Source organism: Cynocephalus volans, chromosome 4, assembly GCF_027409185.1.
Source record: "Cynocephalus volans isolate mCynVol1 chromosome 4, mCynVol1.pri, whole genome shotgun sequence".
Classification (NCBI taxonomy): domain Eukaryota; kingdom Metazoa; phylum Chordata; class Mammalia; order Dermoptera; family Cynocephalidae; genus Cynocephalus; species Cynocephalus volans.
In genome coordinates this window covers 106,358,112-106,378,773 of record NC_084463.1, presented here as the reverse complement: position 1 = coordinate 106,378,773, position 20,662 = coordinate 106,358,112, and the positions used below count along the sequence as shown (strand labels likewise).

Genomic DNA, 20,662 nt, shown 5'->3' with positions numbered 1-20,662 from the left:
GGAAATGTGGTCATTGCCGTCTCTCAGTATTAAACAGGAGAGAAATCTTCTTCTTATTAGACAGGATTCATATCCGAAGAAGCAGGCTTCCCTGTGATTTTCTTCTAATCCTAGCTTTTTTCTCTTTCCCTTTGAAGTCAGTCATGTATTTGGAAGGTATCACATAGTTAAAATAATTACACTTTCCTAAAATATTCCTCATAATCAGTTTTTAACATTCTCTATACTGGACACCTTTTTCTAGGTGGTACAGTCTCAAAAATGTTCCTTAAATCAAGGTGCACTGAATTGGACACGATATTCTAAGCATGGTTGAACTGCAGCAAAGCAGAAAAGGAGTTGTCACTTTTCTCTGATCACACTACTTCTGTTAGTACAGCGTAAAGTCTCTACTGCTTCTTAATAACTGAATATACCAAAAGATCAACTCATATTCATGTCTGCACTTTCACCTAACAATACATTCAGGTATCTAATCACTTTTTCTCTATACCTATTCCTTTTTATCCCCTCCTTTCTTATCCTTTATATTTAAAGTACACTCAGTGAAATCCAGGTAGCAGAAGGATGAGCTTAATTAGAATAGTTCCTTACAATGAGAGGAAGGAATGAAGACTGGGAGGTGAAAGAACCAGAATTGGGAATTGTGAAATATGGTCATAGATGGAGACAACACATAAGGGGCAGGAAAAAGAACAAAGAGTCAAGAAAGGGATCTTTCAGAGATAGCAGAATAAGACAGGAAAAGAGAACAGGCAGAGGGTGAGAAGTAAGACTAATGCAGGATGATGGGATATTATTTGCAATGGGGTATTGTATGTAAAGCAATTCTCTTTCATACAAGATGAGCCACCAGGTTGTTTGATGCTGGTGTATGTATGAAGGCAAAAGATCTAGTAGGTCAGAGGACCAAATCAGGGGTTTCCCACCCACCAAAGGTCAGGATTTTGGGATCACAGAGCCCTTAATGGAATGACTTGTTTAAGATCCCTAAGCTCCAACAAGAACTTCGTGCCATCACTGTCTTTAACTCTAGTCCGTAGCTCTCTCAGTTCCTATTCATCCTTTGAGCTGCTTCCTGTAGCTTGCCTTAATTTCTCCATCAGTTTTCTTGGGCCCATTGGTTAACATTTTTGCTTATATTTTCTTTATTGAATCTTTAAACTGAAATTCAAAATTCCCCAAATTAAAACATTCATCTCACAAGCATTTATTAAAAAGATGGAAAATACATTTTATGTACTTCAGATTTTTACAGTAGATCAGGGAAAGAGAGGAGAGAAAGTCAGAGTGATGTGTTTCAACGAGTATTTAAATAGTAATAGCATTTTTCCCCCCCAAGGACCTCTGCCTTTAATTATCTCCCTTTTCTCTTTATCATCAATATTTTTCTTTCTGCAGTCTTTTGCCCCTTAGTTTAAATATATTCAATTTTTTTCATTACAAAAACCCTCTCAAAACAAAATCTCTGCTTTAACTAATGCCCTCCTACCTGTGAATTCAGTGTTTCCTTCATGTAAAACTGTTTCCTGAAGCAATGGTTTCTGACAAAATAATCAGTCTTTCCTGCCTCCGTTTACTCCAGTCTTACTGGCTATTTGTTATTCTGCATTTTATTTCTTTTCCCACTGAACTGTTCTTGCTAGGATCCCCATTGATTATCTAATTGCCAAATGCAATGGATACTTTCTTTCCCAAATTATTGAAATTCTTCATGTGGACACATCTGGCAACCACATTTGATTTTCAGTTATATCTTTGGTCATTCCTTTTAGGTTTCCTTTGCAATCTCTTTACCTCTTCTGGTCCCAAGCTTAAGGGTGAGTGGTTCTTAACTGAATACTTATTTACTTAACTATATCTTTAAATTGATTAAGTTCTGTGGTTTGAATGTACACTATACGTTACTGATTTCCAATTCTCTATCTTGTGAGCTTTCAAGTGAATTCAAGCTTCTTTCTCCAACATTTCATGAAGTGTATATTTTGATAGCTAATAGATGCTATAACTTATCAAAATTGGATCCTTACTCTCTGCCTCTACAACATACATCAAATCTTTTCAAATCTTTTGTTTAGTCATCTAAGTCAGGACAGTACGATTTTAGAATTCCTACTTTCTTCTTCCATACAACTAGTCAGCCTAATCTCTGTGCCATCATATTTATACCTCTAAAAGATGCCCCTTTTCAACATCCTCAGAGTTATCTTAGAGCCATTCGTTCACATACTAATTGGACTACTGAAGCCAACAGTTATTTGTTTCTTTTTAGATGTCCTTTGCTTCTTTTTCCCTTAAATTTAGGTGTGAAAGAGGAAGAAGAAAGAGATTTAGTATATTTGCTGAAAAATGAAATCATGGTCTTTACACTAACAAAATGGGGATGTGGGATAGATGAATAAATTTGTTAAGATATGAGAGACTTGAACATTTTGAATATCCATGGGAAGGATCTAAGAAAGATTAAATTCTTTGGGAATTGACTGATAACTAATAGGTCAAAGTTCCTAAGAAGGACCTTTGTGGATAGAATCCACAGCAGAGGTGGAGGGATTGCCATTAGGAGGAGGCATAGATTCTTGACTCCACTGCATGCAAAGAGAAGAACAGGGTATAGATATCGATGGGTTTATGAGTCTATAATGGGACATTGAGGAACTTGCATCTGATCTTTCTGCTGTCTTGGTGAGGCAGTTGTAGAGGTTATCTGAGAGAGGAGGAGGGGATTTAGCATTTGAAAAGAATTTTTAAATTTTGAAAAACTGCATGAAATAGGTGGATGAATAAATTAATTAGAGAAGGTTATTGTAATGAACACATATAAGTGCTCATTTGAGATTGGTGGTTATAAATTTAAACAAAAATAGCCTGCCTTTGAGCATTAATTTCTATAGTGACATTAAATTGCTCCCGTGCAGGCTTGGATTAAGTACCGTATGTCCAGGATGGGTTGTGCCAGAAATGCAATAAGTTAGAATAATAGGTTTGGGGGATCCTTTTTATATTTAATCAATGTTTACTTTTATTTTCCTTTAATCTATGATAGAATTGGGAGTGTGTTATAAAGTTTTCCATCTTAAATTTATTTTGATGTATGACAAAAAGTGAGGAAAAACTAATTTTTTACACTATCTAACAAATTACATCAGCAACACTTACTAAAAAGACCCTATAGTTAAATATGATTTCATAATACATCAGCACCGCACTCTCCCGAGTGAGCCATGGGCCGGCCCCTGATTTCATAACACATTTGTTAATTCTAGATTACTCTGTAAACTAGTGAGTATTTCTGGACTATAAGATATAAAATTGGTCAATTTGCTGTGTCATTATCACTTGGAAAATCTTTTGTAGCTTTATAGTATGTTTTAATGATGTAATTCGTCTCATCACTTAGTCTAAACCTTTGGTCTAGTCTGTCTTATCTGTTTTCCAAATTAACTTCAGAGATAATTTGCCAAACCTTCCATCATCCGTACTCATATTGAGTGAACTTTGTCTTCATTTTGGATTGGTCTTCTATATTGCATACATTTTCTGGATGAGAAAGTTTAGCACATATTTTGACAGCTTTGTTTTCTATTTATCTAATTCCCGTGTCTTATATATAAACCCAGGTGAAATCTCCATTTAGGATTTAGCTCATGACGTTACCCAACAACTACTCCACTGCTCCAGTCACTGAATTCCTCCTCATCTGCTTCCCTAACTTCCAGAGCTGGCAGCACTGGCTGTCCCTGCCCCTCAGCCTCCTCTTCCTCCTGGCCATGGGGGCCAATGCCACCCTCCTGATCACCATACAGCTGGAGTCCTCTCTGCACCAGCCCATGTACTACCTGCTCAGCCTTCTCTCCATGCTGGACATGGTGCTGTGTCTCACTGTCATCCCCAAGGTCCTGGCCATCTTTTGGTTTAACAGCAAATCCATCAGCTTCTCTGCCTGCTTCCTCCAGATGTTCATCATGAACAGTTTCCTGACTATGGAGTCCTGCACATTCATGGTCATGGCCTATGATCGCTATGTGGCCATCTGCCACCCCCTGCAGTACTCATCCATCATCACTGACCAGTTTGTGGTCAAGGCCAGTATCTTCATTGTGACACGAAATGCTTTGCTGCTTTCACCTGTCCCCATTCTCTCTGCCCGGCTCCATTATTGTGGGAGAAATGTCATTGAGAACTGCATCTGTGCCAACCTATCTGTGTCCAGACTATCCTGTGACAATTTCACCCTTAATAGAATCTACCAATTTGTGGCTGGTTGGACCTTGCTGGGCTCGGATTTCATCCTCATCTTCCTCTCCTACACCTGCATTCTAAGAGCTGTGCTTAGGTTCAAGTCCGAGGGGGCTGCAGTGAAGGCTCTGAGCACGTGTGGCTCCCACTTCATCCTCATCCTCTTCTTCAGCACCATCCTGCTGGTTGTGGTGATGACAAATGTGGCCAGAAAGAGAGTCCCCATGGACATCCTGATTCTGTTCAATGTCCTTCATCATCTAATTCCTCCTGCCTTGAACCCCATTGTATATGGGTTTCGAACCAAAGAGTTAAAGGAGGGGTTTCAAAAGTTACTACGGAGGGGGCTTTGAGTACACAGAAGGAACTCTCTATAGAAACACCTATTACTATTTTCTCTGTTTCTATTTCAGGATGTGTTATTCCAGACAATAAACTAATATATAGGTAGTGAGTATTTCATACCCACTCTCTATCTTTCCAGTATCAGGAATTAGTATGGACCTCTTAGTACCTAACTAAAGTTCCTTTGCCTAGTTCTTATAACTAACATTCTTAGGTACCTATCTTTGTGTCTAGATATTTACATATTTAAATATTTCATCCTCACAATTCTTTAGGGTAGAATTATTATTCCACTTTCTATGTTAGAAATGAAAATTTAGGTAGAAATGCTGACAAGGTCACACCTGGTGAGTGGGGGAGTATCAGTGGCAGTACAGGTCTGTCTGACACTGGGTCCTTTTTGAGACTTGGCACTCCTTCCTCAGATGCAGTTGAAGCTCTAGCTCCGTGTTCAGGCCATGATCTCTGTGTAATTTCTGTGAATCTACTACTGACAATAGGTGTCTTCTGTCTAGACCATTCTTCAGAGTCAGAAAGAACCAAGCAGAAGCATAGAACCCAGGATGTCATCGCTATCTTTTTTTTGACCATGACTGTTCAGGGTTCTGGTACAAAGGGACGTTAATCATAATAATACTAGCCTATGCCTAGCAAAAGCCTCACACACCTTCAAACACTTTATGGAAAGGCCAGGACACTGAGGACCCAAGTGGACGTAGAGGTGAGAAATGAGAAGACCATCAGTATGGGCAGAGATAAAACTGACTGTGATGGTCGAAGAGACATTCTGTGTACTCAAAACCATGCCCCGTATGCTCTGGTGCTCAAGAGCCTTGAGTGAGGGGAGTATAAGTATGGTATATGGTTAAGCTTCTGGACATTACAATCTGATGAAAATGATTGTGGAAACATAACATATTACTAGTATTGGTAGGCAGTGATGTCATTATTTACATGGGTAGTAGGGAACTGAGGGTTCAGGCTCATCTAAGAACCTCACCCAAAGATCAGACATAATTCTTACATGCAAAATTCCATAGGGCAGAAGAAAGGGCCACTTTATTAAGAGGTCTTCAAACATTGTTTCTGGTGAGTAGACTTTAAAATTATTAAATTGAGGGCATTTAAAATGTAAAGGCTACTAATCCCTTCTTTTCATCAAATATGTTCTTTGTTCTGTAAAATATCTCTTGAATGGCAAATTGCAAATATTGGGTAAAAAATATATCTTTAATATATATGTGTGTGTGTATATATATGTATGATACCTTTAATTGGAAAAGAAACAAAAAAGTGGTTAAACATCTTTAAAGAAATTTCTTTAAAGAATGAGCAGAACTTGATTATCAGTTGGATGTGTGGAGTATGTGAGAAGGAGAGAAAGATGGCTACATCTTTAAATTTATATGTTGACACTTTTATAGGTTTTGTCAAGCTCCACTCTTTTGGATATCCAAGGAATATCAGCATAAGCTTCTCTGTTTATAAATGAAGAAGGAGATTAAGTTCCCCAGAGCTAAACACAATTGACCTGGAGGTCTGGTCATGATTCATTCTTGCTTAACCCTGTGATAAAAAGTTCTTAGTTACGTGGTCTTCCTTTAGACACTTATTTTAATTTGGGGCACACATCTGATTGTTTGCACACACAAGAAAGAAAGTTTTGGTAGACTCTTCACTTAAAAATAAATAAATGCCGTTATTAATCCTGAAGGTTCTGAATTAGTCACATCTCACTTGATTTTCCATTTCTGGACACCACTGTCCTTTCTCCCACCCTAAAATCTATTTTCTTTGACTTTTTAGATACCTTTTGGAATCCTCAAATTCCCCGGCCTCAAGTTCCCTCAGGATTTTATTCCCCTTCATTGTGGTGCAGAGTCCTCCTAAGATACTAAAGCTTCAGCTACGAAAAAGATCTCTCCTGACTGTGGGGAGGGATGAGGCTTATGCAGCCACAAATCTAACCACGAGCACAGGAACAGAGAGGAGCTGGATGGCACTTTCATCTGCTTGTACAGCATGATTTTATATACTCAAGAGGAACATTAGTTTGTCAAGATGGAGCAACAGGGATTAGATTTACCCTCTCACTTGAAACAACTAAAAAACTAAACACAATATGTGAAATAATGGTTTTCAAGGTATTGAACATCATGCAGTGGAGAACAGAGATCCCTGAGAGATAATAAACAAACAGGGTCAGTCCTATTTACTAGAGAGAGATTGTTCCAGCTCATTGGAGAGAGATTCTAGGCTATGTCAAAAAGAGGACAAAGTAAGGTGTAACCTGGCAATCTTCCTGTGTCGAGGAGAAAGAGATGAGAGTCAGGGGAGACCAAGGCAGTTCACAGGGCAGTGTTCTGGAGAACAGAGAACTGCATAGAAAGAGAATCCCAAAGATATACAGAGAACCCCCAACCCTGAGCATTTAGAAGAGTACCGATCAGCATTTACATGTGAGGAAACTATCAAAAAAACTTGAAAAAACAAGACAAAAAGGACTCACACAATACCACAGGGAGCTCTGGAAGGACCTTTTATTAGTTATCTAAATTGAGGCTGTATGCCAGACTTTTCTTCTTTTTCATCAAGTAGTCATTGAATGGGGGTTGCCCCAGGCAAGATCCCTTTTCCACGTGCAATGAACCAAGATAAACATAGCTGAAAGCTGTCAGCAGCCAGCTCTCTCACAGCTGGGAAGAGGGCCTAGGTCCTCAAGGGACTTCCTGGTTGTGTATAGTATTCACAACAGGATTTGACTTGTCATGATTCTCTCTCATAGGTTAAGAGGAAACTTATTTCATAGCATTTTTTTTTTTTTTTAAAGATAACCGGTAAGGGGATCTTAACCCTTGCCTTGGTATTGTCAGCACCAGGCTCTCCCAAGCGAGCTAACCGGCCATCCCTATATGGGATCCGAACCCGTGGCCTTGGTGTTATCAGCACCACACTCTCCCGAGTGAGCCTTGGGCCGGCCCTTATTTCATAGCATTGAAGCAATAAATATCTTAAAGAAATTAGATATCCTCTATCAAGGAAGAAATGGATAGGGATGGTGGCGAGATGGAAATGGGTGTCAGATAGACAACTAACAGGGTCTAAAAAATAAGAAAATAATAGTCATACATAATATTCTGAGCAATTTTTATGCCAATGATTTTGTAAAAATTTAAAAGTATCAGTAACTTCAAGTAATAAAGCCCCAATATACTGATAACTATTTAAAAGTTTAAATATTAATTAAAGACTCTTCCCTCCAAAAGCTCCAGTACACTATAGGTTTGCAGATGAGGTCCACTAAAATTTCAAGAAATAGATAATCTCTGTCCTGTGCACACTCTTCAAGATAAAAGAAAAAGAGGGAGATTTTTACCAACTTATTTTGCAAAGCTAGAGAGATCTTGTCTCTAAAACTAGAGAATGACAGTTCAAGAAAATATTGGTTCTTTTCATTCACAAATATTAAAATCCTAATAAAACATTCATTGATAGAATCAAAGAGAATAATCAATCAATGATACATTTTGATGAATATGTTTTAGTCTAATAAGACAGTAGTAGTTTTAACATCAGATAATTTATCAATATAATTTACAATATTAATGCACTGATGCAGACTAATTACATAATAATCTCTGACAGTGGAGAAAAATTGATAAACTGCATCACCTATTTATAATTTTAAATATTTTTGAAAATTAAGGGAAAACCCCTAACCTGGTGTGGCCATTTATCAAATACCTCATAGTTATCGTAATGAAGAAACTTCGGAGGCACGTATTTTAAGATCACGAACAATTTAAGTATGCCCAGATTACTGCTACTGTTCAAAGTAAAGGAGGACATCCTGACCAACACCGTAAGACAAGGAAGGAAAAAGTTTTAAGGATCTGAATAAAAGTGGGTAGGAGTGACATCCACAAAATGGCAGAATGAGAGATCCCTGGCTTTGGTCCCCTGCAAAGAAAATCCATCTAGCAACTATCTACAGACAAGAACATCTTTATAAAAATCCCAGAAGCTGGGGATGAGGATGAGACACCCACTTTGGACCACAAAAAACAAGAAAAACTGCATTAGAAGGATAAGGGGGACAGTTTCACTTTGACTGTGTCATACCCCTCCCTCAAGCAAGCACTGCATTAAGCTAAGAGGGTTCCCCTGGGATGGTTTCTCCAGTGGTGAAAAGATAGCCCAAGGAGGACATTCAACTTCTCTAGCATTCCGAAGTGCATCCTGGGAGTCTCACTCCTGTCTCACTGCATGAAAAACACTGGGAGAATTGGCAGTAATAGATCACCTGGGGTTTGCCAGAAACAAAAAAGGAAGAAGTAAAATGGTTCCTTTTCACAGATGATGTGATCTTAAAGACTCCACCAAAAATACTGTTAGAACTAATAAACAAATTCAGTAAAGTTTCAGAAAGCAAAGTCAACATAAAAACATCAGTTTTATTTTTATGTACTAACAATAAACTATCTGAAAAAGTAAGGACAGCAATTCCATTTACAATAGCATCAAAAACAATGAAGTACTTAGAAGTAAATCTGAGAAATAAGGTGAAAGATCTGTTTGCTGAAAACTATGAGATATTGATGAAAGAAGTTGAAGACACGAATAAATGGAAAGATATTTTGTATTTGTGAATTGGAAGACTTTATATTACTAAAATGTTCTTACTACCCAAGCTATGCCAGATTTAATAAAATCTCTATCAAAACATCAATGGAATTTTCACAGGAATTGAACAAAAATACTAAAATTTAATCAAACCTCAAAAGACCATGGATACCCCAAAAAATCTTGAGAAAGACAACAAAGATGGAAGTACTTCCTGATTTCAAATTATACTACAAAGGCATAATAATCAAACAGTATGGTGCTGGCATAACAACAGACATATAGACCAAGGAAACAGAATTGAGAGTCCAGGAGTGAACCCACACATATATGCTCAACTGATATTTGACGAGTGTGCCAAGAATATATTATGGGGAAAGGATAGTCTCTTTATTAAGCGATGTTGGGAAAACTGGATATTCACATGCCAAAGAATAAACTTGGGCTCCTATCTTGCAGAACTCACAAAAATTAACTCAAAATGGATTAGAATTAAATGTAAGACCTGAGACCATAAAACTCCTAGAAGAAAGCACAGGAAAAATGCGCCTTGACATTAGTCTTGGCAATAATTTTTTCTTGGATATGACACCAAAAGCACTAACAACAAGTGCAAAAATAAATAAATGGGACTATATCAAACTTAAAATCTTCTGCACAGCAAAAAAATAATCAACAAAATGAAAAGCCAACCTACAGAATGAGAGAAAATATTTGCAAACTTTATGTCTCATAAGAGGTTAATATCCCTTAAAAATATATAAAGAACTCATAAAACTCAACAACAGAAAACAAGAAAACAAACAAAAACAACAAATAGCCCAATTTAAAAATGGGCAAAGGACTTGAATAGACATTTTTCCAAAGAAGACATACAGATGGCCAACATGTAGATGAAAAGGTGCTCAACACCACTAATAATCAGGGAAATGCAAATCAAAACCACCGTGAGCTATCACCTCACACCAGCTAGGACACTGTTATCAAAAAAAGATAAATGTTAAAAAGGAGGAGGAGAAATGGATCACCCTGTACACTGTTGGGAATGTAAATTAGTACAGCCATTATGGAAAAGGATATGGAGTTTCTCAAAAATTAAACATATCTGTTTGACATATTTTTTAAGTTTTTGAGAAACCTCCATACATTAATTATCCTGACCCAATCATTATACAACATATATATGTATCAAAACATCAGATTGTATCCCATAAGTATGTACAATTATGATGTGTCAATTAAAATAAATAAATAAATTTAACAAAAAGCTTTTTAAAAAGTTAAAAATAGAATGATGATATTATCCAGCAATTCCAATACTGGGTATATATTTGAAGGAAAAGAAATCACCGCCTGGTAGAGATACCTGCACTTTTGTTTTAATTGCCGCATTATTCACAATGGCCAAGACATGAGAACAACCTAAGTGTCTGTCAACAAATGAATGAATAAAGAAATTTTGGTGACAGATGAATGGATAAAGAATGGATATTAATGGCACAATTTTTAAATACTTTTTTTTTTTTTTTTTTTTTTTGTCTTTTTCGTGATCGGCACTCAGCCAGTGAGTGCACCGGCCATTCCTATACAGGATCCGAACCTGCGGCGGGAGCGTTGCTGCGCTCCCAGCGCTGCACTCTCCCGAGTGTGCCACGGGCTCGGCCCTTTAAATACATTTTTCTGTCACCACAACTTCTTTATCTATTTATCTTCCAGCAGTCACTTCAGTTGTTTCCATGTCATCTCCATGTCATCTCCATGTCATGACACTTAGGTTGTTTCCATAAATATATGCATAATGGAATATTAGTCAGCCATAAAAAAGAAGAAAATCTTGCCATTAGCAACAACCTGAGTCCAAGTTTTATAATTGGTACTGCCTTGGATTGAATGTCGCCCCCCAAAATTTAATTCCCACTGTAACTTGAGGGTGGGAAATCCTATTATGGTAATTGAAAGGTGGGGCTTTGAAGAGGTAATTAAGTTGTAGGACCATGCCTAGTGAATGGATTAAAAATGGTGGTCAGGGGCATTAGGAACTCTCTCTCTGCTTTGCCACTTTCTGCAATGTGAGACCACTGAGTCAACTGTTGACACCACCAAGACCCTCATCAGATGTGTTCCCTGCACTGTGGACTTCCCGGCCTCTGAAACTATAAGCAATAAATTTCATTTTCTTATAAATTACCCAGTTCCAGGCATTTTGTTATAAGCAACAGAAATGGACTAATATGTGTACTATAGTAAGAATGAACCTGCAGTACATTATGTTAAGTTAAATAAGCCAGACACTGCATGATATCACTTTTCTGTGGAATCTAAAAAAGTCAGATTCAGAAATAGAGAGTAAAATGGTGGTTGCCAGGAAATAGGGGTGGAGGAAATTGGGCGATGTTGGTTAAAGGATACGAACTTTCAGTTATAAGATAAATAAGTTCTGTGGATGTAATGTACAGCATGGTGGCTGTAGTTAACAATACTGTATCGTATACTTGAAATTTGCTAAGAAAATAGATTTTAAATATTTTCACTACACACACACACACACACACACACACACAGACACACACACACGATAGTTAGGTGAGGTGATAGACGTGTTCGCTAACTTGATTGTAGTAATTATTTCACAATTTATAGGTATATAAAATTTTCACTTGTTACACCTTATATTTATAAAATTTATTTTCAACTGTACCTCAGTAAAGCTGGAAAAAGAGGTTAAACTATAATTATTTAAAATGATATAAGAATTAAAAATAGTAAACATTTTCAGAATTAATTACAAGTTCAGTGAGACATCTGGATATAAGATAAACTAAAAAGATCAGGTTTTTTTTATATCAGCAAAAACCATCTAAAAATACTAGATGTATTATTTACCATAGAAAGAAATATATTAATATCTAGAAATTGGCATCATCATAAGTATACAAGACCTTTTAGGGCACTATTTTAAAATTATGTTTAAAGTATGTAAGATCTGATTATATGTTAGAAATAAACCATGTACATGGAAAGGACACATTAATATTTTAAAGATGTCAATTCTTCCCAAACTAATTGATAAATTCAATGTGATTTTAAGAAACATTTCAGCAAGATTTTCAGAGGAATGTTTATTAAAGTTACTCTATAGTGTATATAGAAGGTGAAATTTTCTCCAAAATAGTTTTAAAAGAAAGATTCAAGTCACACCTTACCAGATAATAAAACATTCTACAAAACCATACAATATAGAGTGGTTGGACCTAGTGTAAAATCCTGTGATGTAATAGTTTATATCAGATCCATTTATGCAGGTGAAATTGATATAATACCATTTACCAAAAATTATATACATATTTATAACCTCAATATATACATAGAAAAGCATAGATGAAAATACTCTACAGACTGTTTATAAAAGTAGTTTCTGATAGATAGGAATTTGCTTGATGTTTAATATACGATATGATATAATTTGAATTTTGAAATGCTGATGCATTTTGTAATGAGGACAAAATTTAAAACTGCTATTGTTCAGAGTGAGAATTCAAAGGATGAATATCGGATTCACACAAATGCATCAGTGTTTGTAAGTAAACAAATATAAAAAGTCAATGAATTCATGGACACATTTAAAGGCTACCAGTTAGGATCGAACAGAAAAAATAAGAATGGGAGGGCTGGGAACTACAAAGCAGCCCTTTCACTTTATATTGGCTTGATTGTACCATGTCTTTTGAAATTTCAGTTCTGGCTATCAGTCTGTTCCGGTGCTATCTTTCCACAGCCTCTTGGGCGCCAGGTGCATACCTCCCAGCACAAGAGAATAGGGCTGTGTTACTAAGTTCCCAGCAGAAACAGCTTATGCGCTGCCTGCCCATCCAGTTAGTTATCTTTTTGTTCTCCTTACTGTATTGATGACGAATAGGCCCAATCCTCCTGCACAATAGGAACGACAGGGAGTACTGTCTAAGCAGCAGGCTGCTACAATTACGCCATTCTCAAGCAAACTTACAAAGGGTGCTGGAGAATAGGTTTCTGCCTATTTTCTAGTTCAAATACCTTCCAGGCAATAATGTCTACAGGTTTATCAGATGAGACAAGGAAATTGTATAACATAAATACCTGAAACTAGATGATTTATAAAGAAAACAAAATTTATCGCTTATAGTTTTGGAGGCTGAGAAATCCAGGGAACACATGTGGTGAGGTGACTCTACAGCAATGCAGGGTGTCACATGGTGAGAACGGCAGAGCAGAGATGGAGAGGTGCTCATGTGCTCTCCTTTAGAAGTCCTCAGAACCACATCCCAACCACCATTATTAATCCAGTCACTATGGCATGGTTCAACAATCTAATCACCTCTTCAAGGCCCCCACCTTTCAATTACCATAATAGGATTTCCCACTCTCAACAGTTACAATGGGGATTAATCTTTCATATGTGGCCTTTGGGGGACACAATTTAATTGACAGCAGAAATTAAATAAATTGCTTATTACCTAACTAAATTATTTGTCTAAAATCAATGGGAGATACTATAGGCTAAAAATTAAAATACAACTTAAGTGATTTCTTTCTTGAACATATTCTTTGAAGTCTAACTCTCCCAATTCTAAATCTCTCAGATTTGCCCTAAATTAAGTAATTATACCATATATAGCTCCTCTTATGATTATTAATTACTTCACTTATATGCATTTATTTTTCCTCAGAATGTTATTTGGTGAAATGATAATGCAGTGGGAGTCCCATCGCTGGGAAGACTGGAAATGGTTGTGTGCTTAGTTCAACCCGTATCCAAAACTTAATCTTTCTTATTTAAACTCCCAATTTTTGATTTACCTAAATTGTGTGGTTTGTCCACTTCTAAAATTTAGATTTGAAACACCCTACTCTCTCTGCTCTCTATCACCTTTTAACTTCATACTCAATTTTTCAAGTATCCTTAATACAGTCATAGTTGTTGGACATCAAGACCACTAAGACATTGACATAATCCTCTTCATCTCTTTATCTCTCCTTTGTCGTGACTTTGTTCCTTGTCTAGTTTAGATTATATGGCCCGTCGTTTAATTACTCTCTTGGAAATAACCTAATCCTTTTCTCTCCCTTCACTGTAGTTACTTGAAAACCCAAACTCTGTTTACATACAAATACCTGTCTCCTCTGTGAGAATTTGAAACTTGTTAGAAAAAAATAGTCCCATATATAAACTTATTTTTTCACATTAAACTTATCATCACAAACTTCAAATGTAAACTGAATGCTACCTGGAAAGCTTACTGTGTGATGCCATTACAGTAAATGGACCCATTTTCACCAAGTTGCGCAAGACAGAATCCTGTGAATCATCACTGGTTTCTAGATTGAATACTTTATTTCAACTTCTTATATATATGTGGGGTCTTTAAAAAGTCCATGGAAAGATTTGTATTATCTTTTTATTTTACTTTTCTACGAAAATTTTTGATGTACCCTCATACCTACTTGACTATTTTCCCAAAATGTGTCCATTCATATTCATTTCCTCTGCCACTGACCTGGTCCAGGCCATCTCTTTCTTGGACCGTATAATAATCTTCCAGCTGCTTGCTCTACTTCTACTCTTGTTTTCCCTCCTATTCATCTCTCTCTCTATTAAGGTTTTTTTGACCCACCTTATGTAAAGTAATCCTCCCATACTAATGCTCTGTAATGTAAATAACAGGATTTTGTATATTTTCTTTTGTACAATTACCAAAGCTTTCTACATTTATTTGTTTTGCCTTTTTATTTATATTATCTAAAGAATAAATTTTAAAAAAATATGCACAGGTTCAAAATTTAAGAAGTTAAAAATAGTATTCTTTAAAAGTAATTTATTGTCTGTATCAGCTAATATTATTTTTGATTACATACAAGTATAGTAGAAAATCTGGTAGTGATGATTTAAACAAATTAGAATCTTTTTCCTCCATGTAAAAGAAGTTCAGAGTTGGACATCCAGAGCTGAAAATGAAGATTCACAAGGATATCAATGCACCAGTTTCTCTCTTTCTGCTTTACTATGTTTAGAATCTGATTTTCATCCTCAGTCACTGATAATTCAAGGTGGTTGCTGGAAATCTAGGAATCATTACTGTGCCTGTCCCATATGGAAGGAGTCGGGGGCGGTGGGGCATATAACCTTAATTTCTAAGCTGAGTTAGTTCACATAAAGGGTCTTCTTGGAAGCCCTACCAAATGACATCTACTAACATTTGGAATCTGTGAAATGTTGTATTTTGGCAGTATATATGGGTACCCAAATAAAAACATCGTTTTTGTTATTAAGAAAGAATAAGCGACATTGGGTAAACAATTAGCCATCTCTAATATACCATCTATTCCTGTCAAGGGCACATTTGTCCTTCCCAGAGGCAACTACTCTTACACTTTTCTTTTGTATCCTTTGGGAAGTAATTTGATTATATATAAAAATATAAGAAAGTTTATATATATATGCACACATATTTATATGTATTGGTATATGTATATGTATGTATATATACACACTCTAGGATCTTCAAAAAATTCATGGGAAGATTCATATTCCTTGTATAGCATTACAAAATTATTTTATGTAGCATTCTATGCACTGTTTTTCCTTTTCCTTCTTATAAGAATGCCAAATGCCTCTTATTCAAATAAATACATTTAGAGATGCCTGTTTTCTTTAAATGGTAACATAATAACAATTAAATCTTCTTGAGGGCAGGACCCATGCTTGTATTATTCATCATTGTATACAGTGTCTAACAGTTTATGGAGTTTAGTAATTTCAGAGCTGGGATTTAAATCCACATGTGATTTGAATGATTTTATTCTCATGTTTTTATTCACAACTTTGATGTGATAAACTAGGTCAGCAGATTTGCCTATGTTGAATTCTCTTTGCATTCTTTAGGAGATAAATATATTTGTCAGTTTAAAAAAGGTTAATAGTTTGCTGGACTTGATTTGCTATGATTTTATTTATAATATCAATATTTATGTCACCTTTATCAGTGTAGTAGAGATAGTAGAGGAGTCATTCAGAGCACAGACACTGGAATCAGATAGATGTGGCTACGAAAGTAGGATGTGTGATTTTGGGTGAGCTTCATCTCTTTATTTGTCCCCTACACATTTGGGATAATAGTTCCTACCTCAAAGAGTTGCTCTTTCATATCTATGGGAGACAATTCAATGAGAAAAAAAATATATAAAGAACTTAAGTAATTTAGTTTGTTCAGAAAGCACTCAAAACATTGGAGTTATTATTATTATAAAGGAGGTTGCTCTACAGTCTCTTTTCCTGCATTTTCATCCATGTTTGTGTGTTAGACTTATGCCCATATCCCTGGCTTCTGGGTTCCAGGCAATTTCTTACTTCAGTTTTAAACCACTCCATCCTTCACATCTCAACTCCCTGACTGTAGGAGCTCCACGTGACAGGCTTCCCAAAGGACTCAGTTCCTCACCCTGCAAGCCTCTGCTTCCCAAGCCACCTTTTCCCATCTGGGTCTAAGAAGGGAGGTAAGAAAGGAATAAAGAGCCCACAAAACTCTCAAGATCTATTCACCAAAATTCCAGCGTGGCTACCACTACAGCAGACACGTCATAAAGGACTCATCCTTTTGCATCCTCTGTAAGTTCCAGGGAGAAGAGAAGGGAGCACAGACTGTAATGGACGTAGATAGGAAGGGTGACCAGGAGTGTAGAAGACAGGCAGGGATCCTTTTCTTACATCCGCTGAATAGGAAGAAAAATGCAATGAGATGGCAGGAAGTGTGGTGACTATGGATTCGGTGGCATCCAGATATACTGAGCACCTGGGTAAGAAGCCTCCTAGATGCTCTGTCTTCCATCTGCCTTAGTACAAGAGGGTTTCATTTCCTTGCTTGGTTAGGAGATGCAGTGCAAGTAGAGAACTGGGCTTTATCTTGCCTGACCAGAAACAGGAGGTCTATAAATCTTACAATGGGCTAAAGAGTATAGGGATAGAACAAGGCCAGGAATTCTGGGTCTAGTATCTCATTGGATGATTGGCACATGGTTTCAGAGAAAGTATTGATGAGGAAGCTGATCAATTTTCTGTCCAACTCTGTCTCAGAAGTGCAGTTTAAAATAGAAAGAAAGAACTTCACTTGGACTGTTAAAAGTGTTCTGTTATATTTAACAAAGATCAGTTTCTCTGATATCTCTCTGGTAGTCCCAGTTTTGTACTTTTCTCCCAAATAGCCATTCATATATTTTGAAATTATCACTGATATTCTTGTTGTCTGCAGGCCATACACCTACAATGTGTAAAAATGACCTCCCACAGCCAGATAGAGATCAATGCCTTTTATCATTCTGCAATTCTCTATGGCTGTGTCTCAATTTGGTGAGATATTTCCTAATACATAGTGTCCTGTATTGGATAGTATACTCCAGGAGGATTTAAACTGGAACAGAGTTGAGAAAAATTCTCAACTACTTTGCTCTTGGCACAGCACTTCTGTGAAATAAATTAGTACATGCAAAACACTTAGAAGACTGCCTGGAACATATTACACACTTAGTACATGTCAGTATCGTCAATCCAGTTTTAGAATCCATAAATTAATTTTTACTCTGTAGACCATATTATTGTCTTATTGTTCATGTATGCACTTCCATATTCCAGAACATCTAGGAGTCTACTCCCTTTTCCTTCTCTTCTGTTCCAGATTTTCCCACCCTCCACAACCGTTCTTCAATGTTAAGTACTAAAGAAATAGACTTTAATAGGTTTAGAGCCTGAGTGATAACACTAGGTGGATGAAGGTAAGTGTCCCGAGCTTGATGAACTTCAGGCAATAGACGTTTGGCCTTTCCACAAGTGAATGGCTAACACATGATGAATGGAAGAAGATAAATAGGTTGATTGATTAGCAAGTGCACTTGGTGACCATGAACAGGTATGAAAATTATATAAAACAATGCTAGAAAAGAACAAAGTGTTAAGGAGAGCATACATCAGGGATGAGAAAGTAGAATATGAGGAAGATAAAGTTCAAAGGGGAGAGGGATGACTTGTATAGGGAGATGACATTTTGCATGGATAAATTGGTAGTTATTTAGGCTGGATAAAATTTAAGAAAATTCTTACCAACATGTTAGGAGCAATGGGGTTGTTTTTTGTTTGTATCAGGACAAGGAAAAAGACACATTAAGTCAGAAACCTAGCCCAGGGTTTTACCATCAACCAAGTGGGCAGGCTCTTGGAGAGCACCTGCAAGCAGTGGCATGAATAAACCCCAAAGTTTCATCATGTATTTTGTGTCATGCCCCATCCCCCTGTAGTCCACTACACAAACCCCATTGGCTACCATTCATCCTATTAATCAGAACATTCCCTTTCCCCTCCTCGGTGCCCCCTCCAGTGAGTGCACTGAAACTCTGGTTAGTTCCCCTCTCTCTTCCCTCCTTGAAATTTACCATCCATGTATATCGCAAAGGCCCAGTTATTCAAAAATCTTTTTCAATGGACTTTTATTAAGACTCTATCAGGTGTTAGAGAATGTAGGTGTGTGTAAATGGAAAAGGGCACTTTAACTGTTCTCAGGCATTTCATGGTAGGGTGGAAGGAGATAGAGAGGTACAAAAAGTATGTGCTAAGGGTTACAGAGAAAATTCTAATAAGAGAGTTGCTTCCTCGATGAACTAACTACTTCAATTATCTTTCTTTCTGAGTCTTCAACCTTTCCCTGAGCATGTAAGCATGCTGTGGTATCTTTCATTCCTGTCTTGAGTTCTTTTCAATTACAAGGTTTTAATGGAGTTCTTTAGACACACAGTCAACCCTTCCTGTCTGCACTTCCTCACCTACTATCTCTCCAGTTCTGATTTCTATTGCCACCAGTCCAATGAATCTCTCTCGTCCAGGTCACTAATGATACGCTTATTATAAAATGTAGTGGACACTCATTTGTTTTCATGTTATTGATCTTCTGATTAACTGACAAGTTGGTCATATCCTTCTTGAAATTTTACCCTCAAGTTCTTTCTAGGGCACTACTTCTGATTTTCTCATACCTTTCCAGACTCTACATTTATGCCTCTTACCTCCTACAGTGTTGCTATTTTCTAGGGTTCCAATCTCAGGCTTATGCTATTCTGTCTCACAGGCTATGTGCTAATGCTTTCTGAGTTTATATACTATGATTACTCTAATTTGTTCAAACTCCTCAATTCCAACAGCCTAGGATAAATCTCTATCTGGAGATTATATACACCTCAGCATCGATGTAACCCAATGCACACTAACCTTACTCATTTGCCTGTGTTTCTGATCTTGGTGATCCTACTTATTTACTCCAGACAGAAAATGGGTGCCATTCTGGGATTCTCACCTATCCTCTCTTTGACAACGAATCTGTCAATAACTTCCGTTTACGTTACTCCTGGAAGATGCCTTTCTTCCCATCGTCAGTGCTTTAGCCTTTGTTCAGACACACATCCGTTGTCATTCGCACTATCACAGACTTTTCTGCTCTCTCACTTACCCAAATCTGTTTGTAACAATGTGTCCAGAGTGATCTTCCTGTACCCCATATCTAGTCGTCTCTCTCCCAATGGAGATACTTCCTTGTTTTTTCTTTATCCCTGTCATTAATTCTAAAATCCTTAGCACAGAAAAGATCCTTCACCATCTGGCTTTCTCCTTTTGCAACTCTATTTTCTGTTCTTTCTTTTGACTCCTCAACTGTTGGTTCGTCATATTAAATATTATGCAGAGTTTTCTTCCAAAGTTTCTCTTAGACTCATCTCTATGCTTTTCATAATTAATTTCCTATGCCTGAAATACACTACCCACAGTTTTAGTGCATGTCAGTCCTTCACATCCATCAAAACTCAACTAAGGCATTAGCAACTTTAGGAAGGCTTCTCTTTTCCTTTCAGTTTGAGTTAGGGAATTTTTATTTGTGCCTTTCTATCACTCTGCTCATAAACCTAATAATTAATTAACTCTACAAATAATTTTGGGCACTATTTCAGGTCAAGCACTGTGCCAATTGTTGATCATGGTCCTTATTTTCATGGTATGAAATGTCTAATTGAAGGTGTGGGGAAAGAGTATTTAAACAAATTATCATACAAATGTATAACTATAAACAATAAGGATGAGACAAAGTGCTATGAGAACATAAAATAGGAGGCCTTGATCTTGTCTGGAGGGGGTTAGAGGAAACCTTCCATAGAGGGGAGTATTTGAATTGAGATGTAAAGGATAAGTAGGAAGCAAGTGGATGTCATGTGAACGCGTAAGATGCTCAGCCTTCCAAGAGAAGTAAAGTTCGAAGTTTAAAAAGAATAAACACATTTTTTCTAGAGGAGAAAATTGACCAGGAAAAATTTTCAGAATGGAAGGGAAATACTGAGGGCCCGTTTAAAGTGGGTGATCATAAATTTATAGTAAAAAAGCCTTTTCTCTTGTTTT

The 20,662-nt window shown here is 36.8% G+C and overlaps 1 protein-coding gene across 1 annotated transcript; it reads left to right on the top strand.

Annotated features, from left to right (window-relative positions):
• Positions 1-3,647: 3,647 nt before the first annotated feature.
• On the top strand, positions 3,648-4,592 carry LOC134377126 (olfactory receptor 56A1-like). The gene has a single exon (XM_063095744.1). It carries the CDS (start codon positions 3,648-3,650, stop codon positions 4,590-4,592), a length of 945 nt encoding a protein of 314 aa, XP_062951814.1.
• The last annotated feature ends 16,070 nt before the right edge of the window (positions 4,593-20,662 follow it).